At 41.1% G+C, this 26,135-nt stretch overlaps 1 protein-coding gene and 1 long non-coding RNA gene across 2 annotated transcripts; both read right to left on the reverse strand.

The window, feature by feature from the left end:
• Positions 1-1,397: 1,397 nt before the first annotated feature.
• LOC115590010 (gastrula zinc finger protein XlCGF8.2DB-like) lies at positions 1,398-4,660 on the reverse strand. Its single transcript, XM_030431248.1, has 2 exons — positions 3,667-4,660; positions 1,398-2,089 (listed from the first exon to the last, which is right to left on the reverse strand). The coding sequence occupies exons 1-2, from the start codon at positions 4,547-4,549 to the stop codon at positions 1,818-1,820; spliced, it is 1,155 nt and encodes a 384-aa protein (XP_030287108.1). The 5' UTR covers positions 4,550-4,660; the 3' UTR covers positions 1,398-1,817.
• Positions 4,661-11,934: 7,274 nt separating this feature from the next.
• Positions 11,935-13,748, reverse strand: LOC115590105 (uncharacterized). Its single transcript, XR_003985666.1, has 2 exons — positions 13,143-13,748; positions 11,935-12,190 (listed from the first exon to the last, which is right to left on the reverse strand). It is a non-coding gene; the product is annotated as an uncharacterized LOC115590105 (long non-coding RNA).
• Between the last annotated feature and the right edge of the window lie 12,387 nt (positions 13,749-26,135).

A 26,135-nucleotide genomic window follows, 5' to 3' on the forward strand; every position in this document is an offset into this window, starting at 1 on the left:
AACTCTGGTGATTCTTTCTCTCTGAAGGTTAAGAAAAACTGTGTCACTAGAGCGCACATTTTTCTGACAGGATGTAGCACTCAATAGGTCGCAGGTGACTAGAGAGTCCGCTAGTGATACAGTCAGTGCTGTATGGACTCTACCAGCCTAGTTAATGTGGTCAGTCAGTCAGTGCGTTTACATGACACTCAAGAAAACCGAATTACTGTGTTAGTCTGACTATGATCGGATTTCTAAGATGCATGTATACACCTTAGTCTGACTAAAATCGGACCGGATCTGATTTCTCATAGTCGGATTAAAACACCCAGATTATTCGATTGATTGTCACATTACTCCTGCATGTATACGTTCCATCAGATCGGATCGGAATTTGCGTTCTGCGCAGGCGCGAAATTTTTCCCCGGGTCCGTGAGCCGTAATTACATGGATGGCGGCGGCGGCGTCTTTCCTCCGAAATCACCGCAAGAAAGAGCGCCATTGTGCATCTAGTTTGTGTAATTATCATGTACACCATATACGAAGTGAACAAAGATGTAGCTTCATCTCGTTCTTTGTACGCCATCTTTCTTGAATACCGAGGCAGCTGGTGACGTAAAGAGGTCAGCTGGAGGTGGCTCTGTTACCACTAGTTGAAATGGGTACAGCGCCACCTAGCGTACCGGGTATGACATGCTCCGGCCAATAATCTGATTTTCTCACCGGCGTGTATACTCGGACAATAGCAGTTGTCTGATTGAGTAGCATAGTCCAACTATGGCTGTAATCTGACTAAACTGTGCATGTAAACGCACTGACTGACGTAGTGCAGAAAACCAGACTGATAACTGAGTTTATAACACTGAGACTGTCACCTTCCCTCACCACTCTCTCACTGAATACTAAAGTATATTCAGCACTTTTCAGATTATTTGTATGAATCTAAAATGTGTTTAATCCGATTGTTCATCAAATAAATCAATTTTAAAAGTGCTGATTCAGCTCTGAGGCAGCATGTAATCTGTAAAGTAACTAAAACAGTGTTTTAAATAAATGTAGTGAAGTAAAAAGTACATGTTTACAGAAATGGAAATACTGAAGTAAAGTACAAATACCTCAGAAGTGTATTTAGTACAGTTCTGAAAACTAAACCTGGGCAGAGCTCATGTCGCCCTCTGGTGGTTGTTTACGAGAACATCACTGATAAACTCTGATCGTCTGACAGGAATCTTTTAATATAAAGTGCTAAATGTTTACATTCAGATGTTTCTCAGAGTTTTAAAGTTAGTTTTTAAAGAATGATTTTCCTCGCTGGCTTCAGATGACCTGACGACCTGTTAGAGGCTCAAACTGATAAAATATCACAGAATAACAGAGGAAGTAAATGTGAAATAATCTAATATTTGCTTTAAAGAGACTTCAGTGTTTGTTTCTGTTGCAGCTTTATTGATCTATCAGTTATGATTCCAGGAACAAGTCCAGTTATTTTAGGCGGAAAAGCTCAGAATTTAATAAACAACAGCTGAAGTCAATATGTTACAGTACAACTATGACTATGAGGCCTCAAACATTCCACTGCAGCCTGTGAGGTCAAGTAGTTAAAGAGTCCACAGAATGTTTTCTGGTTCAGTTGTTTCCAATGAGCAGGGAGCAGAATGTGGAGGAATGCGGTCCAGCTCATTCAGCACTGGACCGACCAGCACCGCCTGGAGCCAACGCTGCTGATCCCCCCTCAGTGTTTGTGACCACAGTCAGCAGCAACTGTGACCTCAGAACATTCGTCTGTAAAACTTCCAGAGCATCAAAATCTAAAAGAAAAATAAGAAAAGTCCAACACTTCAGCTGGACTTGAGTCCGTCCTCCACTGCCTTCTCCACCTCCTGGTGGCTCTTCATGTGTGTCTTCAGACAGTGGCTCTGAGTGAAGGCTCTCTCACAGATGGTGCACTCGTAAGGTCTCTCTCCGCTGTGCGTCCTCATGTGGACCGTTAGATACGTCTTGTGAGCACAAGCTTTCCTACAAACTCCGCAGACGTACAATTTGATTCCTGTGTGGATTTTCATGTGTGCGGTGAGGTTGCTCATGCAGTTGAAGCGCAGGCCGCACTCTGCTCAGTTATCATCAACAGTGTTTATTAAGTTTTCTCCAAAACAAAAACCACCTACTTTAACAAACAACAGTTGTTCCCTACAACTAGCACCACAAAAACATAGGCAAAGCAAAACCCAACATATAAATGGAGGTATGAGTGTGTGTGTGTGTGTGTGTGTGCATGCGTTGGGGGGCAGAAAGTCCCTTGTAAAAACTACTGAACGTGGCTTGAGAAGTCACGTTCGCCAGACTACAAAATTAACTGGTGTGACTTGGGAAATCCCATTGGAGAGACTACAGCAAACGCCGAACATGACTTGGCGAAGTCACGCGAGAACGCGAATTCCGAGGCGATGATTCCGATTCTGCTGAATCAGATGCCCGGAATTCAAAAGAAGCAGCAATGAGTGTATCGACCAAAGGTGGTCACTTCACGAGCACACAAAATTTGAACAAAGATGGCGGTTACGTAGTCTTTGGCTTTGTGTGCAGTTCAATTGCACGTGAGCAGGAGCGGAGTGGCAATCGGGACGATCGGAATTAAATTAAATTCTCAGCGACTATATTAGAATTAAGTCCAACCAGTATTTATACACCTGCTCACTCTCTATATCTCGTCATGGTTACCCTGCACTCATCTCTGATCTTTCCCATCAATCTACTGATTTTATCTTAATTTAAAAGTGTGGTCAGAATTTTCCCGCTGGATTTTGGGAACCCGGAAAACGACATACTGTGATCACACACGGTGGCTAGACTACACAAGCTATCCACTGAGTGGATCAGCATGAATGAGCTACTGAGCTTAATAACATAGTTAGCATACAGTACAGTCAACCATAAGTGGCGGTCCCTTCACAGCAAATATAAGCAAACAAAAACACGCTATATACCATCTGTTACTGCCCATACAAAAGCCTCTTACTTTGGTCACTCATTGCGACTAGCATGTCCTGTCTGACTCGAAACTCCAACTCATTTTGGAAGCGAGCGCAGGATCAGCTGTCGCGTCTTAACAGCTGATGAAGACCGGCTGCTATCACACAGTGGGACCAATCAGATGGAAGGACCGGACCTCGGTGGTTCCGTTTCCTCCTGAAGATAATTACTTTCTTCTGCAGGTGGTGAGGAACGACTGGGTTGTGCAGCGTTCCTGTATGGATCCAAAATGATAATAAAGAATATTCTAACAAAAAACGAAAGTATAAAAGGGGAATGGGTGAAAGTCTAGGGGGCGGGTCAAACCTTGATTGACAGTTTTTCAGACCTTTTGGGCATTGGCTCAGTTCCTTTGTTCTTAAATTCCTCAGGTTGGTAAGGCCCTAATAGTTAGGATTTTGATTTCCCATACAGGCCTTCTCCTTTGTTTGAGCCATGTGGCATGAGGCCCAACACTTCATTTATTATTTAATTATTTACCACATTCAGACTAAAGACATGTTTTTTCTCCTGTGTTGATCCTGATGTGTGCGATAACATGTTGCTGTTGGCGGAATCTTTAACCACATTCATCGCAACTAAACGGTTTCTCTCCTGTGTGAATCTTTGTGTGTCTGATAAGAACTTGCTTACGGATGAATCTTTTATCACATTCACCACAACTGAAGGGTTTCACTCCTGTGTGAATCCATGTGTGTGTGATAAGATCTAGCTTACGGATGAATCTTTTACCACATTCACTGCAACTGAACGGTTTCTCTCCTGTGTGAATCTTGGTGTGGGTGATAAGATGTTGCTTACAAATGAATCTTTTACCACATTCACCACTACTGAACGGTTTCTCTCCTGTGTGAATCCATGTGTGTGTGATAAGATCTTTCTTATGGATGAATCTTTTACCACATTCACCGCAACTGAACGGTTTCTCTCCTGTGTGAATCTTGGTGTGTGTGATAAGATGCTGCTTACGGATGAATCTTTTACCACATTCACCACAACTGAACGGTTTCTCTCCTGTGTGAATCCATGTGTGTGTGATAAGATCTTTCTTATGGATGAATCTTTTACCACATTCACCGCAACTGAACGGTTTCTCTCCTGTGTGAATCTTTGTGTGTCTGATAAGATGTTGCTGTTGGATGAATCTTTTACCACATTTCCAACAACTAAATGGTTTCTCTCCTGTCTTAAGCCTCTTAAAACTCCTCAGTTTTGAGTTTTCCCTAGATCTTTCACCACAGTCAGAGGAAGTAAACTGTTCCTTACCAGTACCACATCCTACACCACTTACAGGGACTTCAGTGTTTTTCTGAGAGTTTAAAATTGACAGAGCTTCTTTGGTCTCACTCCAAACATCATCATTAACTTCAGCCTGAGGTTCAGGAGAGTCTTCAGTCTCAGGATCAGGAGAGTCTTCAGCAGCAGGTTCTGGAGAGTCTCCTGTCCTTTCTTCAGTCCCTGATTGTAAATGTCTATCTGGAACTGAGTTCCTGGCTGGTTCCGGTCCACCACAGTCCTGTCCGTCAGCTTCTGTTTCCATCTGTTCAGTTTGTCTTTGATGAAGCTGCGAGGACTGAGGTTTCTCTTCATCATCACCTTCATGCTTCACAGGAACAAGAGTGAATGTGAACTCAGTGATATCAGCTTCCTCCTGATTAGTCCAGAGTTCCTCCTGTTCATCTTTAATGTGTGGGGGCTCTGGGTCCTGCTGGTCCAGACTGGAGCTCCACTCCTGCTGCTCTGGAGAAACCTTTTTCTGACCAAACAACAGCTGCTGGACATCTGCAGGACACAGGAGACCAAAAGACAAATGTTAGGCAGACAGAAAAAAAGGTTCAAATCAGGTTGATATTTAGCCAAATGCTGGAGCGGACAGGTAACCCCACATTGTTTCACTGAACATCATGAGAAATGACAAATCTTGATGAATTCGTTTACATGACACTCAAGAAAACCGAATTACTGCGTTAGTCTGACTATGATGGGATTTCTAAGATGCATGTATACACCTTAGTCTGACTAAAATCGGACCGGATCGGATTTCTCATAGTCGAATTAAAACAACTAGATTATTTGATTGATAGTCGCATTACTCCTGCATGTATACATTCCAGCGGATCGGATCGGATTTTGCGTTCTGCGCAGGCGCGAGATTTTTCCCCAGGTCCGTGAGCCGGAAGCAGAAGGACGGCGGCGGCGTCTTTTCTCCGAAATCAGCGCAATAAAGAGCGCCATTGTGCCCCTAGTTTGTGTAATTGTCATGTACACCATATATGAAGTGTACAAAGATGTAGCTTTGTCTCGCTCTTCGTTCGCTATCTTTCTTGAATGCCGAGGCAGCTGGTGACGTAAAGAGGTCAGCCGGAGGTGTCTCTGTTACCACTAGTTCAAATGGGTACAGCGCCACCTGCCGTACCGGGGTATGACATGCTCTGGCCAATAATCCTATTTTCTCAGCGGCGTGTATACTCAGACAATTGCAGTTGTCTGATTGAGCAGCATAGTCGAACTATGGCTGTAATCTGACTAAACTGTGTGTGAAAAGTGTACTATTGTGTTGGAAATTTACTTCTGAAAATTCTACATTTGTCTCTGTAAATAAAAAGAAATCATCAACAATACAATCACAAGTTAAATGTTGATTCAAAAATCAAACATATGTCTTTCTGCACCTACATTTTGATGCTTCATGCTCCTTGATAACCTCCAATTTAAAATTTCTTGCGCCCACAATAAAGATTTTATGCTGCATTTAGACAAAACGCAAAGTAAATATTTGCGCTGCAATACTCACGCTTCTTTGATCACAGGGTTGTTAACTCTAAATCGTGTCTACTCGCAGAACGTGAATAAAAATAACCGTGAACATGTGGCACCCAGCCAGAGTCTGCAGCTTCCAGCCTTACCTGAAGCTAACAGGTGCCCGGTTCTCAGCTGTGTAGCATCTGTCCATCTGACTCCACTGTGTGGCAGCTTCTTAACAGGTGTGTTAAAAACAATAGATCTGTCTTGCCACTGTTGAAGAAATCATTCAAGTCCTGTTGAGTAGTTTGCTGCAGTGATGTGTTTTATTCAAAGAATACTGGTGAACTGGTGGACTGACAGGCACAGAGTGGATCTGAGCCGCTGAGTGGAACCAGAGCAACTGAAACAGAGGCATTTTATACAGTAAGAACAAAGAACAAGGAAGGGCAGGTTAAAATAAAAGTTATACAACAAGTAGTTCCGACCAAGCAATCTGATTGGTCAACAAGACATTTTGATCGTGCTCAAATCAGCATGACAGCACGCCTGACTCATTACTCAAAATATTACTCCACCAAGTCTGTGGCACTAGTGTATCCATCTCCATGGCAACAAAAAAAAAAAAGTACGGCTTGAATGTCCAACTTTCTGCCATAAAATATGCAGAGGAAAAGTTGGGAGAAGCAGCCGTTAGATGTTTCTCTGTGGACCCCAAGAGAGAGATTGGCGATAAAAAAAAAAAAACGGAGGGAGGAAGAAGGCTAGCGAGGCGCTTGAGATAAACATGCGGGAATATGTTATCAGCAAACGGGCACGCCACGAGAGAGTGTCCCGCAAAATGATCAGGGCGATGGAGAAACAAATGTACGCCACCGTGAGTGACAGCAGAGATGAGGAGTTATCTGTGAGTGCTGGTCGGCTGAATCCTTTCCTCCGCCGCAACAACTTTACCTGCAGAGGACAACTATTGCCCAGAAGGATGCCGGAGAATTCACGGAGAAGCTGGAGAAGTTTGTGACATTTTCATCCCAGATTTTTGAGAGGAAGGAATTAAACGCCTGTCCCAAACATTAATTGAAACAAATAAATGCCTCGGCTATTATTTATCTTCCCTCCAGTGTGAGAGACACTATTGTGACCGCGGTGAAAACGTTTTATTAGTTACTAGTTATTAGTCAGACCCCATGTGTTTCCATGGAAACGTGACGCACACTCGCAAAAACCTTTAAAATTTGAGAGCAAATTGTCCATCAACATGGATATATTTTGATCATACGTTTTATTTGTGTTGGTATTAGTTGTATAATCGCAATATTACCCTCGAGGGTGTGCTTTAACATCATTTGAGCACGACAGTGATGCGGTCAGGACCGAGGCGCTTGCGCAAGCAGTACTGAAGTATTGCTTAGTAAACAAAAGGCAAAGGGAGGGCGTCTGCTCTTTGGAGAGTGTGAACAGCAGGGTGGGGGGAAGGTGTGGGGGCACATTTAACATAGTGACCCGGAAGCTATTGAACAAAGATGCAGATTTGTGTCGGTGCCGACAGTGAAGAAGGAGGAGAACGAACCTGCTCTGTGTAATCGAAGCTGAGGCGTTAAAGCAGAGTCCAGTAGGTTCCGGTGTCGCTGGTTCTGCTCTGTGGACCGACACAGTTCCTCCTCGTACTCTGCTATCGTCCTTTCAAACAGCGCACATATCTCCTCAGCAGCCGCAGTCAGTCGCTGCTTCACCAACGATCTCAGAATCTGGACTTTAGACATTTTCACACAGTCACACTGTTTACAGCTAGCATGCTAAGCTAACGTGTGTATACTTGTATCTGGCGGGAGATGAGTCTGAGAGCAAACAGCACAAAGTCCATCACACACGTTCATCCAGACTGTCACTACGTCACTACCGTGGACGGCTCATCTCTAATCGATCATCAGTAATCACAAGAAAAGCGATCTGAGCGGCGCAGCGCAGCGCGAGCTTCTGACGGTTTGCTACGGCAACTCTACTGGGACAAACCGCGCAGCTGCGCGTTAACCGAACCTCCTTCGTTTTCATTCTAACGTGTAAACATGTCGTTATTTTAACACAAAGAAAGGAATATCTTCATGTGAAACGTTTGCCGAATAAACAAGAAGGCTCGAATAGTTCAGAAAGTGATGTAGACAGAGTTTCATAGAGTTTATAAAGTGTCTCTTAGCTCAACAACTCATTAAATTGAGACATTTTTTAAGGGAGTCTGGGGACTTTCTCAAAGAAGTAGCCTACATAAGTTACATGATGAGTGTGTTTGATATGAAGAGCACAGCTACCTCTAATTCAACCACTAGATTAATTTATAGGGAACTACCTACATGTACGTCCTCCATATATACTGTATGATATGACCTAATATAATATAATATAATATAATATAATAAATACAATATAATTTAAAAGCGACTCTGATCCATCAGATTTGATCTTCATGTCTGTGTACATGAAGATGTGTGAGTGTCGTCATTTCACGAGTCATTATTCAGAACAGAAAACACTTTTCAAAAGCAGTCACTAGGTGGCAGTACAACACCTTCTCAACACTGTCAAATTACTGTTTTTACACTCCCACTTAATTTTAAGTACTTAAGCAATTTCCACAACTAAGATCAGTGCTTGACCTCACAACTAATGTCAACATAATAAATCCAAGATTTTTTTCCCTTACTTCTTTTTACCCTGCTCACAGGTTCCATAACACATTGAGCAGTAAACAGTACAGTAAGCATATTAGGCAGACTTAAACAGGGTAAAGTCCAATCTCTCCTCTGAGGTACTCAAACTTTTGTCTTGTCAGTGGCTTGGTCAACATATCTGCCTTCATATCAACTGTTGGACAATACTGCACTCGTATTTGCCCATTCTGCACACATTCACCAATGTAATGGTAGTGAATGTCTATGTGTTTAGTCTGTTTTTATGTTTAGAATGATTGACAGGATTCTTTGTGATTGCGATGTCTCCTTGATTGTCCTCCATTGTCACTGTAGGCGAATCACTCATTCCAAGATCAGTCAGCAATCTCTTCAGCCAGGTACCTTCTTGAGCTGCTTGGCTGAGTGCCACATACTCAGCTTCTGCTGTTGAAAGTGCAACAGTTGCCTGTTTCTTGCTGAACCAACTCAGGAACAATATATTACCAGTTGTTGAGCGACGGTCGTCCTGATCTCCGGCCCAATCAGCATCTGAGAAACCAATCACAGTTCCTGACTCTGACTGCTCATACTTGAGGGCAACGTTCACTGTACCCATCAAGTATGGAAACATTCTCTTCACAGCCGTCAGATATGCAGCATTTGGATTTGCATTGAACTTTGACACAACACTCACTGCTTGTGCTATGTCTGGTCGTGTGGCCATTGCAGCGTACAGTAAACTACCTACCATGGACTGATAAGTGCTTGGGCTTCACGGGTTTACTGACACCATCATCTTTTCTCAACTTTACATTTGCATCAGCAGGGGTTGCAATGGGCTTCTGACGAATGGTTTCAATGTGATGCTTCTGATGAAGAAAGACACAGTTCTTTGCTTTGTCTTGGACAACAGAGATGCCAGGATATAGGACAGCTCCCCATGTCCTTCATCTTGTAGCGCTTCTTGAAAGGTTGTTTCAACTCATCCACGCTTTCTGTTGATTCTGTGATCAACATCAGATCATCAACATACACAGCTAGTGTTTCTAGCTCCTGTCCAGATCTTACAAACACACATGGGTCTGATGTGCTCTGTTTAAAGACAATTTCTTTCATGAACTCTGTGAAAACATTATAACAAATGTAATATAATATAAGTCAGATTTGATCTCCATGTCTGTACATGACTCTGTGTGAGAAGCTAAAGCTAGCTGGGAGCATCTCACTCTCCGGCTTCTCCTCCGGTTCACAGCAGCTGCAAATAAAACCTGAGTTGTGACCTGAAGTTTCCCTTTTTAATACACTGAGCTGCTGGGCTGTTGCAGTCCCTCCTGACCAGCCGGCTGCTGCTCTTCTGGGATCATCCTCCTCCTCTGGAGCCTCTCTTCACTGCTGGAGTCTCTGTGAGGCCACTTGTGTAGATTACAGCTTCAGAACCTCAGTAAACCCTGAATCTGCCTTTATTATAACACCAGGAGCAAAGCTTGCTGCATGAACTGTGTTCATTCCATTTTACTGACAGAAGTTTTAAGCAAAAAATTTAGTTATTCGTCAAAAATGATAAAACATTTTCATTAAAGATGATGAAATATGAAACAAATGTGAACAAAGACCCACATGGAGCTGTTGACAGGACTTATGCAGCAAGAAACCTTTGTACCATCAGAGTACCACAAAGTTAAAATATGAAAGAATGTCCATTTATTCATTGATTAAATCATCTTTTTATTCTAAGAGCTTCCAGCAATAATTAGTTTATACATTATATGTATATATATTTGACTTTTGGTGAGTATTTCCATCGAAGGTTTGGTCTGAAGTTTCTAACTGTGGTCAGACGCCATTAAAGTTCTGGACCTGTAAATAAACCACTTCAGATTAATGAGGGATGTTTTAGTGTTTCTCTTTATTTTGTGACATTTGTGAATTTGTTCCCTTATTACAACTTTTATCTTGTATTCTTCAGCTCAGAGAGTAGATAGACTTTTATTTTGTAAAGTAGAAAGCGAGCCTTTCTCAAACAGGAAGTTCCGTGCGTGCTCGTGCCTTTCAAAGCCGCCATCACAGCAGCCGTTAACTCAACAGACTGATCAGCTGTTTTAATCACTCTGATCTGCTCCGACCGATGATGACGTGTGCTGACGAAACGCTCGTGATATCAGGATGAACATATCGATCAGGTCCGGATCCAGGGGCGGATCTAGAAACATATTTATGGGGTGGCAAGAGGGGGGCAGGAATTTTTGAGGGGTGGCAACATATGGTTGACGTATATATACTGAATTTTATCACAGTACACAAGGACACGGGCTGCCATTTACAAACTCATACAGACAACTTTATCTCATGCAGTCAATGTCTTGTATTTGAGGTTTCATGTGAAACAGTACATATTAGGAATAAGTGACCATACAATGTGATCTCAATTAATAGGAGATGGAAGTATGGTAACACTACTGTAGATGGGCCATTATCACAGGAAAGGCATTAAGGTAAGACACAGGTGATAAGTGGCAGATGTGTGAGAGGGGAAGCAAACAGATTTGACTGTGTCAGAGTGCCAGTGTTGCAGACAGCATTTGTACAAGAAGAAACAATCCAAATAAAAACTTACCCATGAAGATCTATGGACTGAGCTGTACTAAGGTGAGCGTAAATACACTGTAGTAATAAATGGGCACGGCACTCAAACAAGGTACTGGACATCGCTTTTATTGTTTACTCAGAACACACATTCTCCCTATTTGTCCCTCAGTAGCTTGAACACTGTTTGACAGGTCAGGTCTTTACTGATAAAGTCATGAGAAATACAGTACAATATATACAGTATTCACAGCAGTTAAGGAGACATGAAAGGGACATTTCATGCATGTAAATCTGAGCTGCTGCATCAACAAATTACACAAAAAGGCTCACAGAGTTACAAAAGGGTATGTTACATAAGAACATCTCCATCAACCTGAAAAGAAGTCATATAAAAGTCCATTTTGCCCCCAGTCTGAAAAAGTACAGAAACATAGTGTGAGTAGGTTCATACAGGCTGTATACTGTACATGTAAAAGAAGAGACATTAAAAAACTATAACACAGTTTTTCCCCTATAAATATTTGTAGCAGCGGTGCTCTGAGTCATTAACTTACTAAATCTAGGAGGGTCCAGAAGAACATTTTGAAATATAACCCTTTAAATAAAGACTACTGGTGAGATTTGTGGAAAAGAAAATTGACAGATTGAGACTTACAAAAAATGGCACAATGCAGAAACGTATTTGTTGAATCTAATTTATTTTTAAATACCGCTGCTTATATACTGCTGGTTTGGAGTCAGTGGGTCACATGACATGGAAGATATCGAAGAAACTGCAATTATTTAGTATGAATATATTTGTGCTCAGTAATTTAATGAGGGTCCCTAAATCAGTGTCCAGTGATTCAGCTGGAGGCTCTGGGAGGTGAGCTGACCGTCCTCCTGCTGCTAACACTGGGTGAACCTCAGTAAAGTCACAGCTGGGACCAGAAACAGAAACCACTGTCTTTCATTTCAGCTTTTTTCCAGTTACGATAACCCTTGAATGAGATGAAAACAGTCCTTGGAGCATCGGGAGGGAAAAATGCCTACAAGCAAAACAGTGCGCTGCATGTTTGGACTGCGAGTCTTCTAACCAGGTGAGATTTGTACCAGTGGCTGCAGAAGATTCTCCTGCTCCTGGAGGGACTCAGGGAAACTCTCTTGCTTTGGCTGCACTGGCACCTCACACCTGGACATGGATACGTCTAGAAGATGGAGGGAGGAAACATTAAAACTGCATTACATCTCAACTCATTATAGAATATAACTAGTAAAAACACAATCAATGTAGAACCATCATTGATTAGTTATAACCATCAGACTGTGTTAACACACACTAACATTTTAGCCTGGGAGAGTATTTTTAGGTTCATTTATTTAATTTGGGAATTTAAGCTGAGCAATAGAACTAAAATACATTGTACACAGAATATTAAAACTCTGTCTCCATCTCATCACACTTTCACTTACAAGTTTCCACAATTATTCATATTCAAGCAAACATGAATATGTATATTTATTTGAAGAAGTCCCTTTTGCATTGAAGCACTTTTTCCTAAATGCACCTTAATGTTCTGATCAAAATGTCCGTTTTTGTCACGTGTTGTTCTTATTGATATGTAAGTTAGTTTACTACACAGCAACAATGTCCACACCATGTGGAGCAGCTGGACTAGAGATGGTTGGTGATGCTCAGCACTCTGCTTTCCCTTTCAGTGTCTGAGCCCTGCACGTTATCTTGTCTCTCTCTTTCTCCTCCTCATCTCGGTGTTGCTCTCCCTCCTCGTATCTTCATCGCTGTGGTGTTCTCCCTCCTCCTCCTCCTCTCCCTGGTCGCCTTTCTCTCTCTCCTTCCACCTCATCTCCTCCTTCTACCTTGCTCACTTCATATGCTACCTTTCCTCTTCATTTCTGGAAGATTCAAAGTAACTTTACCGTGTTTTCCTTGACAGACGTTGAATCAATATTAGCTTTTGTAGCCTGACGTTAACTTACTTTACACAGAAGTGACGTCAGACCTAGCTAACATTACATGTACAGTTAGCGAAATAACGTTCTTCAACCTGATTTTTATCACCTTAAATCAGCATCGCAGCTATACTAGCACTGTGCTTTGATATTATTTCATTTCTTGATAGATAGTTCATCAGTTTTTACCTCTTTCCTCCCGTGTCTCCTTTCCTCGCGACTCCTGCTCTTCGCTTCGCTCCACTCAGTTTTCCAAACGAAGCGTCTCTTGCTCTGACGTCATCTCGTGCTGCATTCACAGCAGTCGGACATTGGAGACTCGCGCTCGTAGATGTCAAATTGGCCATAACTTTTCTTTGGATTCGTTGCTGCCAACTGGGGAGGCAAGGCTTTCTTTTAGATGCCACCCCGGTAGATGTGAGCATGCGCGGTGATCTGATCAGCCTGATGATGAATGGTAGTATTGATAAATTGATGAAAGAAACAAAAGAACATCATGGATTCTCATGGCGGACGCACTGGCGTCTGATTGGCCCGAGGTGACGGACTGCGGGCCAATCAGAGAGCGCGCTGCGGGAGGCTGCCGCTCCTAGCAACAAGAGAGTTCAGACTTGTTATTGATTGATTTACTAAGACAGGTGTGTCACCTTTAACACCTGAGACACATGTTTATATATCTGTAACAGATGTGTTTCATCAGGAGGTTTAAAGATGTTATTATTATAAAATATAATCTATCATAAAGAGGAACATGTGATCAGCTGTTTAACATCATCACATCGATCCAGATGTGACTGTTTAATCAGAAATGTCTTTTATTTTCTTTCTTTTTATGGTTTATTATCTTTATTAATAAAGTGCTGCAGCCTGCTGGGCGACATTTTGTGTGTTATTCTCTATAACATGGTGTTAAAATGTCACCCAGACAGACAGAATCTAATCTCAGCTAAATATACTAAAGTATATTCAGCACTTTCAGACTATTTGTATGAATATAAGAGCTGTTTTTAATCTGATTGTTCTTCAAATAAATGAATTTAAAAAGTGCTGATTCAGCTCTGAGACAGCATGTAATCTGTAAAGTAACTAAAACAGTGTTTTCAATAAATGTAGTGTAGTAAAAAGTACATATTTGCAGAAATCCTCCAGTAAAGTACAAATAGCTCAGAAGTGTTCTGAGGTCCAGCAGTGGAAACGTTGTCAGAGGTAATAATCCTGCTGTGCTCATGTCGCCCTCTGGTGGTTGTTTACCAGAACATCAGTGATGAACTCTGATTGTCTGACAGGAATCTTCATCTGATATCTTATAATCTGTTCTTCATGTGTTTCTGTGAAGAAAACATGGTCCTGCAGCTGAAACACACTGATGAAGTGAAGATGACACAGATCCACATTAAAGACATGTTGGACTCTTAAAAAAGTTAAAATATGAAAGGATGTCCATTTATTAATTCATTAAATCATCTTTTATTTTAAAAGCTTACAGCAATAATTAGTATATGCAATATGTGTAAACATGTTTAACTTTCGGTGTGTATTTCCATCAAAGGTTTGGTCTTACATTTCATATAAAGTGGCATTAAAAGGTGTTAAAAGTGTTAAATGTGAGTGTTTCTATCTGTAGACACTCTGTAAAGGTAATGATACATGTTGTTACTGCAGAGACCTGCTGTCTCTACATCTGAGGTTGTATTTACACTTTACTGTCAGAGTTCAAAGCATCTAAACCACATGTTTCAGTCCAAACCACCATGTGACATCACTCTGACATCACTCTGACATCACTGATCAATAGTCATCAATAGTGAGTGTGTAGACTGTGTGTGAGAGTCAGAGTGAAGAAGAAGCTGATGAAGTGTCCTCCTGTCTTCATCCGTCCTCCATCAGCTCCTTCACCTCCATTTAGTCTCTGATCCAAAGTCACATCAGATCAATAATCAAAGATTGACCAACAGACCGATCAAACAGATTGATCAGCCATCAGAGGAGTCGGATCAGTGGAGCTGCTTCTGTTCCTGATGTTCCCTGCAGAGGAGACAGAGGACAGTTAGACAGAGACAAGCAGCCAATCAGAGACAAGCAGCCAACCAGAGACAAGCAGCCAACCAGAGACAAGCAGCCAACCAGAGACAAGCAGTCAACCAGAGACAAGCAGCCAACCAGAGACAAGCAGCCAATCAGAGACAAACAGCCAACCAGAGACAAGCAGCCAATCAGAGACAAGCAGCCAACCAGAGACAAGCAGCCAACCAGAGACAAGCAGCCAACCAGAGACAAGCAACCAACCACAGACAAGCAGCCAATCAGAGACAAGCAGCCAACCAGAGACAAGCAGCCACCAGAGACAAGCAGCCAACCAGAGACAAGCAACCAACCAGAGACAAGCAGCCAACCAGAGACAAGCAGCCAACCAGAGACAAGCAACCAACCAGAGACGAGCGGCCAACCAGAGACAAGCAGCCAACCAGAGACAAGCAGGCAACCAGAGACAAGCAGGCAACCAGAGACAGGCAGCCAATCAGAGACAAGCAGCCAACCAGAGACAAGCAGCCAACCAGAGACAAGCAGCCAACCAGAGACAAGCAACCAACCAGAGACAAGCAGCCAACCAGAGACAAGCAGCCAACCAGAGACAAGCAACCACACAGAGACAAGCAGCCAACCAGAGACAAGCAGCCAACCAGAGACAAGCAACCAACCAGAGACAAGCAGCCAACCAGAGACAAGCAGCCAACCAGAGACAAGCAACCAACCAGAGACAAGCAGCCAATCAGAGACAAGCAGCCAACCACAGACAGACACACAGACCTCTGTTCTGTATCTTCATACTGACCTTTGACTTTGAGCTTCACTGTTTTCAATCTCAGCCAGTCTCCGTCCTTGTTGATGACTCCACACCCGTATTCTCCTGTATCTGTCTCTTTGGGGTGTTTCAGGGTCAGACTGAGGTCTCCAGTCTTCAGCAGGTCTTTCTTCATCTCTGTTCGGTCTTTGTAATCCTGGTGCTGTTTCTTATACCGGTCAGATCTGTTCCCATACACATGGACTGTCCTGTCTGAGCCATCATAGTCATAGTCCCACCTCACTGTAACGTCCTCAGGCAGGTCAGGTGTAGTTCTGAAGGGCAGCTGGACAGACTCCTCCCCCTCCTCCACCTCCACCTGACAGACTGAGAGGAAACAAAGCACAACATCAGCTGTACAGACAGCAGCAGCAGTTTGAATAACTTTATTGACTGATTACAAAGTAGTAGAGAAAGCTGAAGGACAGAACCAGATGAGAGCAGCAGGTAACAGGGGACAGAAACACAGGAAGTAAAACCAGGTTTTCAAGGTGTTGGACATGATCAGAGTCCTGATGGTGTTGTGATGTTTTGTCCCTGTGGTCTTCACAGTAATGTCTCATCTCAGTGTTCAACTGCTGTTTGTTGCTTCTCTTTGTCACTTTCACATTTCTGGACGTCACATTTAACATTTTCTTTGATCAACTTCTTCAACAGGAAGTGAAGATTTGTTGAATCAGCTGAGAACTGATCATCAATCAATAACTGATACAAACTATTAAAGCTGCATTTCTTTGTTCTAAGTGATGAAAAGATTTGTTGTTTCTTTCAGCTCGTTCCTTCAACTTTCTTCTTGATCAAATAAAAACATCACATTCAGATCAATACTGTCAACTCTGATTGGAAATCAATCAGCTGATTGATGTCAGTCAATCAAAAAACAACACGGTCAATAAATGAAGATTCACAGAATGTAAATCATGTCAGTCACGTCCAAAGAACAGCTGGTCATCAACAACACAACAGAACACATGTTTATAACACCACACACTGGAACACTTTACACATCTTTCATCATTCTGTAATCATTCAAATCTAGTTTTAAACCAGTTTCAACATTTTTACAAACAGTAAAACAGCATCATCATCCACAGCTGTCTCTGTTCTGTTTCTTCTGCTCAGATACACCAACATCTTTGTCCTCCACACAATGAAATTAAGAAGCTGCCATTTGTCTTTATTTCTCTGAGAGGACCTGTAGCCCAGAATGAACTTCTGCTTCAAACAAACTCCCCAAATAGTCTGAAAACATGTTCCAACATCACAAACAGAGGCAGCAGTGGACAACACTCCATGAAACAATGAGAAACAGTCTCAGGATGAGACAACATGGACAGACAGGACTCACATCAGAGTTAATGACAGAGACAAACACAACACATGACAGCTGATGTCATAAAGTGGACCATACTAAATTGTTGGTGATGAGAACTCGACCTCTGTAGGACATTTTTGTTTTAATCCACTTCCACCTCGCTAGACGACCTTTAACATTCTCCCAGTTATGAAGAACAAATGAAGGATCACCTAAAAACACTCCTCAGTATTTCAGCCCCCGTCTTCCAGATCAACCCTCCAGACACACTGAGCTTCTTCTCCACTCCACCAACACTGACAGCTTCACTTTGTGACCAACAAAGTTTAACAGTCAACAGGTAGACGTCTCTTCCTGGAGCTTTCCCACTCTGATGCTCTGCAGAGCAGCATAGAGCTCATCAGAGGAGAGAGCTGCTTCCAGCTCTACATGACTCTGCTGCTCAGCCTGAGGAAGACCAGTGTAGAAGCTGAGAGACGCTGCCTGCTGCTCTCTGTGCTCACATTCAAACAGCTCACTGGAAAAGTTGACAGCATGTTTGTGGATTGCAGTGTGATCAGTCAGCAGCTGCCCAGTGTCAGACCTTAAACTGTGAATGAACCTCTTCTGTCCATTCTTACGCTCCAGACCAAAGAACAAGTGTGATGGAACATCCATCTGGGCTACAGTCTGGAAGCTGGACCGGACCAGAACCCCCTGAGCTGAGACACCCAGCAGGAAGCTAAAAGAGACTTTTTAACTTCAGAGTCTCAGTCTGGTTCTGGTCTCTGCTGGTCTCAGCTAGGCAGGGTGCTGCCAGGGATTTAGGGCCCCGTGAAAAGAAATCTAATTGGGCCCTTGTTCAGGCCGGAGAAAACATGTGATGCTGTTTTATATAAAACTGCATTTTAATGCTATATTTGACTGTCATTCCCATATTAGTGAAAAGAACAACATGACAGTTACTTGGTTACTGCTCACTGTCTCCTTGTTGTCCTGCAGCTCTGATTTATCTCCACAGCTGCAGACTCACAGCTGCTGGCTTTGGATTTGGGCTGAATAAATACAGATATGAGGCTGTATGGTTGTTGTGATTTCATCTTCTGATTTCCAGAAAATAGAAACATTTCTCTGATTGTATTGAGTCACACAGTCTGCATGCAGCAGAAATGTTCTCCTCTGTTCTACTGCAGAGCAGGAAGGTGAGAGTCCCAAACTACTGACCAAACACTCTGTTGTAGTCAACTATATTATAGATACACATACATATGCTCTTTTTATTTCACAACTGTTTCATACATGAAAATCATTCTGACATAAATATGGATTATTGGCTGTTTTCATTGTATAGAGGGCTGACAGACAGACAGCTGCTGCTGCTGCTGCTGCTGATGATGATGATGATGATGATGATGATGATGAAGATCTTGACAAATCTGTTAGACTAAATCTCATTTTTTATTAAAAAAAATGTGACTAGAATGCAGCAGTAATAGTAACGTAGTGAAACTAACAAGGTAACATGATATCTTTAAATGAACTTGTCTTGTTTGAATAGTCCAGAAATGAAACTGCAGTCTAATGGTAGGTCTGTTTTCTAACATCATTTAACAGAACAACATGTTTATTTTAATTCAACTCTGCCTCATTGATCACCAGGATCTTAAAGTTGGAATTATTCTCCACCTCAGTTCTTGGCTTTCTTTTAACCCTCTGAAAATGATGGAGGATCATCTGGCATTAACATCACATTAACAGTTTTTAAGATGATTTTAAGCATCATAGAAATCTTGAAACTGAAATGAATCCTCTGATATCAAACATGTCCTGCTGTCTTACAGGGAAAGGAGCTAAATATGGCTCCACATTTGAACTGTTTTCACCTGAATGTGAAATGATGACTTGTAATAATAACTTTGAGTCAGCACTTAATGAGGATGAGATGAGGATGAGGAACCTGCTGCTGCTCAAACTGAGAAACTAGATTCATGCTGTCTGACTGCCTTCAATCTTTACAGCTGCTGACATTATTATCAGCTTTAACTGTTCTTAAACTGTGTTAGCTGTGAACTGTGCTCACCTTTCTTTACAAAGAAATGTGTGAGGAGTTGTCTTCCTCTCCTTGCTTTCTTTTCTTTCTGCCTTTTCCTTTCCTTTAAGGCTCCCTGGTTTTATTTTCTTGGGTAAAGACATGTTGATGATCAGCAGCCACTCCACTGTTAAGCTGTTTGGACTGAACCATTCTGTACTGTGAGGGGTGAGAGGGGCCTCAGACAGCCTCCACTGTTTATTTATACAGAGGAAAGTCTCTCATCTGATTTATTCTGACAGTTTCTGCCAAATCACCACTGTTGTAAAGACACAAACTCAGATTTCATACTTTGGTGTTTCTTTGCAGTTTTTCTCCTCCAGTCAGGCCGTGTTAAAATGCCAACAGGCACTGTTGGTTTTACATGTTATAAAAACAGAAGCTGTCACAAGTGAGTGATCAGAGAAGCCAACAGGGCTGATAACACAACTTTTAAACACATTAAAATGCTGTTTAAAACAATAAAGCCATCCAGCCTGGCCACAGACAGTGAGTTATGTTCAGGTGTGTCCACACTCTTAAAAAAAGGGTTCATCAAGGTTCTATATCGAATCCTACGGTTCTATATCCTCTATCAAAGAACCGTCTGTCTAAAAAGGTTCTATCACATTTCTGTAAAAAAAAAAAAAAAAAAAAAGTATTAATTGCTTAAATTGATGTGCTTAATGAAAAACAAGAGACTGGCAATGGAATAATTGAGATCTTGTTTCAGACAATAAATACATGAATTAGTAAAAAAAAATAATAAAGCCCTGCAAATAAGTAACAATATGCTATATATATATAATATATATACAGCAATGTATTTACTATAACTGCTATATATAGAATATAAGTAGCCTATAGGCTACATATACACAGCCTATATGTGCTTTCATTGTGTTATTTTGTATGTTTTTACCCCTACAATTTAACTAAAGAATGGACTTTTTATGATCTCTTCAACAGCTGTGTGCACATTCTATCCATAATCGAAAAGCATATAATAAAAATATTATATGTGTGTATGTGTGTATGTGTGTGTGTGTGTGTGTGTGTGTTATATACATATAGGCCTATATATAAACTATGTTATGTATGCTAAACGTGTAGGCCTATAGACTACTGAATTAATCACCTGCCCACTTTATATCTTTTATTTTTTAATTACAAAATCATTTTCATCATTTGCTGATTCTCTGCAGCTACATTCTCCTCGTTGGCATTTCATATTTACGGTAAATCCGACATGTGACTGTATCATTCATTCAGTATATATATCTCAAAGTGGAGGAGGCGGAGCCCACAGAAACATACAGGTGTATCTAGCAGCCACCTGCTCTTCAGTCGGCAGGTGTGTTCACGGAGGATCACACAGTCTCGCGGTCTTTTGACTGTGACCGGCAAGCAGCGTCTTAACTGAATGTGCACGAGCGACGACGGTTCAGTGCCAACGGCTGTCTGGAGACTGAGCGTTCGTTTTCTGCCGTTACAGTTGCTAACCTAGCTAACCTAGCTAACCCAACGTTAGCCACCAGACTCCACTGACAAAACAGTAATTTAACCTCTCAGAATCCAGGAGCTGCGTCGATCTGTGAGTTTGTTTGTGTTATAGTGTGACGAGCTAACCATGTGAAACACCAACGTCATTGTTATTGTGACACTTTTGTTAGCACAGGAGACACTCCCGCACGTGTTGTGAGAGACGACGCTGAAGTTAGCCTCCGATTCGCCAGCTTCCGATTCGGCACTTAAGGGGAAAGTTAAGGGGAAATTAACGTATCATGCAAAAACCACTGTACCCAGACTTCTCAAATGTGGCCTAGATCATCCTACAGAGGCTAAACATTTATTATAACACAGTTTCTGATCTGTGAAACCTTTTTTCTATTTGTGAAAATGCAAAAAGGGATAATTTCACAAAACCTTCACAAAACAAGACTTTAGCAAGACTGTATTCACACACCTATTGAGACAGGCAATGAGTTAAGTGTCTTGCCCAAGGACACTATGACATGATGACACAGAGTGGAGGAACTGGGATTTGAAACACCAACCTTCCTGTTGGACGACCTGCTCTAACTCCTGAGCCACAGCCACCGTAAGTGAAGCTAAAAAGCATCCAGCAGTAGAAAATAGGTTTAGCTTTGGACTTTTGGTGTTTAACAGTTTTTTTATGTTTGCTCATGTTTTTGCCTTTGAGATCTGATTACAGGTTTTGGCTGCATGAGATCACAGGCCTCCAAAGAAATTATCACAGGAATAGTATTCTCACTGTGTTAACAGTGTACTAAATATTTTGGAGAATAAATCTTTGTTGGGCAGTCTATATAGACCCATGTTTCTTTTGCTTTCCTCTTGCTGAAAAATGATATTACTTGGACAAACTTTTTTTACTTTTTAACTTGGTCCAAGTTTTATAGTCTCAACTCTGCTTTTGTAAGGTTGTGTCTTTTTTTTATTGATCATTACATATGATTAACCATTAACAAATAGTCATAAAATGTGTCAACAATGTCATAATGGACACAGTGTAAAAATAAAAAAAAATGTTTGACCAAACATGTTTGGAAAGGTTTGGTTTTAATTTGTTGACGAGGCAACATTTTCAATATATTCTTCTATCTATAATAACCTGATCTATCACATTTGTAGAAAAAGTCTCTTTTCATGCAGTGACTGCTGGTATTAGTTTAATATCACATACACCACTTACGCACTGCTGAAAATGCATCCCAGAGCAAGCCAGCTCTAAAATAATTACATTATGTTACTTAATAATTCAGGTAGGTCTCTTGTAAATTAGACCCTGGGTCTCATTGAGATTTTACCTGTATAGATAAAGGTTGATAAAAAAGAAAATAGCCATTGTGGGGCATGTCATTTGTTGGATTTTTTGATTTGCCTGGCAACAGATTTTTTTAAATATATTTATTAGTTTTTGTATTCATAGAACACAAATCATGACTTTTATCGGATATTTCCCAATTGACCAGTCGATGAAGATGTGTTTAATGTTTTTGAAGAGATAAAACATGACTTTTTACTGTTTTATAGTGAGAAATAAGAGATCTTCATGTCCATCAGAAATGAGATGGAGAGACTTGGCTTAATCTGAAAAAATAAAGATTTAAAAAAATGGAAATGTCCCACAATAAGGTTTCACAGATCAGAAACTGTGTCTGAATGAATCTTCAGAGCCTGTAGATTAATCTAGTCCAGATTTGAGAAGTCTGGGTACAGTGGTTTTTGATCTGGACCTGGTCTGATGTGGTCTATATGAGGAGAAAACGGTGAAATCTGCCTTTATTGCATTTTCACAAATAGAATAAAGGTTTCACAGATCAGAAACTGTGTTATAATGAATCTTCAGGGCCTGTAGATTGATCTAGTCCAGATTTGAGAAGTCTGGCTTACAGTGGTTTTTGACCTGGACCAGGTCTAATGTGGTCTATATGCTGAGAAAACAGTGGAAAAAATGCCTTTAATGCATTTTCCCAAATAGAATAAAGGTTTCACAGATCAGAAACTGTGTTATAATGAATGTTTAGCCTCTGTAGGATAATCTAGTCCAGATTTGAGAAATCTGGGTACAGTGGTTTTTGATCAGGACCTGGTCTAATGTGGTCTATATGAGGAGAAAATGGTGAAATCTGCCTTTATGCATTTTCACAAATAGAATAAAGGTTTCACAGATCAGAAACTGTGTTTATGATGAATGTTTAGGCCTCTGTAGGATAATCTAATCCAGATTTGAGAAGTCTGGGTACAGTGGTTTTTTACCTGGACCTGGTCTAATGTGGTCTATATGCTGAGAAAAAACAGTGAAATCTGCCTTATTGCATTTTCACAAATAGAATAAAGGTTTCACAGATCAGAAACTGTGTCTGAATGAATCTCCAGAGCCTGTAGATTAATCTAGTCCAGATTTGAGAAGACTAAGCATAGTGGTTTTGACCTGGACCAGGTCTAATGTGGTCTATATGATGAGAAAACAGTGAAATCTGCCTTTATTGCATTTTCACAAATAGAATAAAGGTTTCACAGATCAGAAACTGTGTTATAATGAATGTTTAGCCTCTGTAGGATAATCTAATCCAGATGTGAGAAGTCTGGGTACAGTGGTTTTTGATCTGGACCTGGTCTAATGTGGTCTGTAGGTATCAAACAAAAACGGTGAAATCTCCCCTTTAGCATTTTCACAAATAAAATAAACGTTCACAAATACAATAGCGGGCATAGTTGCCAACTCTCCCGATTCACGAGGGAGACTCCCGATTTTTAACCCTATCTCCCTCGATGCTCCCGGTCAGTAATTTCTCCCGTTAATCTCCCGATTTTACAGTAAAGGAAACAAGTAAGATTGTGTCCCTATATTTGTTGCAGTATCTGGCAACCCTGGCCTGCCTGTGTGGATGAGCAGGTGTGTGATTGTTACTGATAAATCCCGCAATCCGGCTTTTCCGACCTGAAAATGAGGCTCTCGTGAATCATGCAAATCTGTTTTTCTTTTTTTTTTGGGGGGGGGGGGGCGTGCGCAAGGCACGGTCGGTCGGGTATTGATAAACATAATGACATTTGATTTGATGATGACGTGATTTTGTCGGTTTAATATCACGAGCGAATGGGGAATTTAAGTTGCACACAGTGAAAGCACCACACCCCAAGTTATCTTGAAATCGATTATTATTGTCATTACTGCTATTTGTACCGTTGAAGTTGAGTGACTGAAATCCTCCTCATCCTATTCAAAGGCTGCAACAGGCGACTCATCGAACCGGGGTGAAGTTAGTTTCAGTTTGGATGTTCTGTGGATATCGGGTCCAGCTGAGACTTTACTGAGGTTCTCCCAGTGTGAGCAGCAGGAGGACGGTCAGCTCACCTCTCAGAGCCTCGCGCTGAATCACTGAGACTGATCTAGGGACCGTCATTAAATTACTTAGCATAAATAAATTAATACAAAATAACTGCTGTTTTTTAGAATATCTTTCATGTCATGTGACCCAGTGACTCCAAACCAGCTGCAGATTGTATCAGTAAACTGGACGAGTAAGACACCTATTGTTATTGTATTTTAGTGCTTCCTCTATTTAATATGAATATTAATATGCAGAAATTATGATGAATTATTATGATAAATATTATGAATTATTTCTCAATAGCTTCCATGTCATGTGGCTCACTGACTTCTGAAATGCTCAGGATGTTAACATATTTTCAAGCAGCAATGTCAGCTTCTACACTATTTTGTCTCATGTCTTAGATTCTGATTCTGAAATTCTAAAAATGATTTTCTTTTCAAAAATCTCACAAGTAGGTGAGATTTAAAGGGTCATTTTTCAATTTTTTTCCGGGGGGGCATGCCCCCAGACCCCCCTAGTGTTGCTAGGTTATCAACTCAGAGCACAGCTGCTATAAAAAAAATTAGGGGAAACACTGTTCTAAGAATTTGTGTGGTTTAAAATACAAGGCAAGAAATTATGACAAATAAATCGCACACCTGGCGAAGGAACCTTGGGCCGATACACCGATGAAAAAAATCTCCCTATTTTTCACAACCCAATGTTGGCAAGTATGAGCGGGTGTCAGGCAAAGTTAATGTAACATCTAAATGTTTTTACATCAAGCAGTGTCACAAAAAAAACAGACAATCAGTGTACAAACAGTCGCACTAAACGATACGTTAATTTCCCCTTAACTTTCCCCTTAAGTGCCGAATCGGAAGCTGGCGAATCGGAGGCTAACTTCAGCGTCGTTTGTGAGAGGTACAGTGACCGTTACTGGTTGAAGTGGTTAAATCAGCGCTGTTAAAAACGACTGCAAGTATTACCAGCTTCATGTAGTCTCACAGTACACAAAGTGCAGTGTAATGCAACGTTATATATGATAAGTATGAAGTACAGAAACTTTCTTCTTGTCTTTTTCCCCTGGAAACTGTATTTCCTGGACTCTCTCCACACTTTAACTGAAGGTGTTCAGTGTTTTCATGTAAAGTGGGACACTGCTTCATGCAGTGCTCCTACAGATCTGCTTCCTTCAGCACTGATGACCTATGAGACATTTTGAGTCTTTGTGTGCTCGTGTTTTTAATTTGAATCAAAAGTAAGATGAACTAGCTTAGTTTATTCTCAAATGTGCCTCATGTGGATCCCTAAAGCCAACACAGCCAGTAGTTATATTTAATATATGTTGCAAAGGGTTGAATCAAACTGCATCACCTACTTTATAACTAATGTTTCCTCATTGTGTTTCATCTGTTATTCATCTGAAACTCATCTGCACTTTTAAAATGAAATGTAAAATGTGTTCATATCTCCTCCAGATGCTCCAAAGCTTCCCTCTGTGTCAGTGAGTCCTTCTGCTGAGATAGTGGAGGGCAGTTCAGTGACTCTGACGACGGTAGCAGTGATGCTAACCCAGCAGCTACTTGTACCTGGTACAAGAGCAATGGAGATGGAGTGACTTACAGCTCTACTGAGATCTGTGCCTTAAAAGGATCAACAGTGGACATTAGCTGCAGCTACAGATACCCATCCTCTGTAAAGAGAGCTGAGAACAGATTTTGGTTCAGGACAGTGCAGAATGAGAATTATGTGGATCTGAAAAATGAAGCGAGGTATTTAAGTTGTGTGCAGTATAACTGTGGTAACAACGACTGCACTCTGAGAATCACAGACCTGAGAGAGAGCGACTCGGCTGAACAGATGAAACACACACTGTCATTTGTAGAACATTATTTGTTCAAACTAAGAAATGGTAAGAAAAGAGTGTCTATTCCACTTCTCAAAATGTACTCAGCTTTCACAGTGAATGATGAAATTGATATTCAACAAAGTCTTGCTGAGATTAAAATCTTTACTGATGTTTCTTTTGTTTTTGCTGCTTGCATTTAACCCATCACTATTATTCAGTAACATTTATTGGTAATTCCAAATGTATGAGGATTGCCCAGTGATATTTTAATATTTAAATCTATCT

The sequence above is a fragment of the Sparus aurata genome, chromosome 10, assembly GCF_900880675.1.
Source record: "Sparus aurata chromosome 10, fSpaAur1.1, whole genome shotgun sequence".
Lineage (NCBI taxonomy): Eukaryota > Metazoa > Chordata > Actinopteri > Spariformes > Sparidae > Sparus > Sparus aurata.

Bases quoted from the DNA above. Each gene is read 5' to 3' on its own strand.
- LOC115590010 (XM_030431248.1), bottom strand. From the start codon at position 4,549: ATGGAAACAGAAGCTGACGGACAGGACTGTGGTGGACCGGAACCAGCC. The intron at 2,090-3,666 runs GTGAATGTGATA...ATGATAACTGAG, and splicing joins AGTGAAACCCTTCAGTTGTG to CAGAGTGCGGCCTGCGCTTC.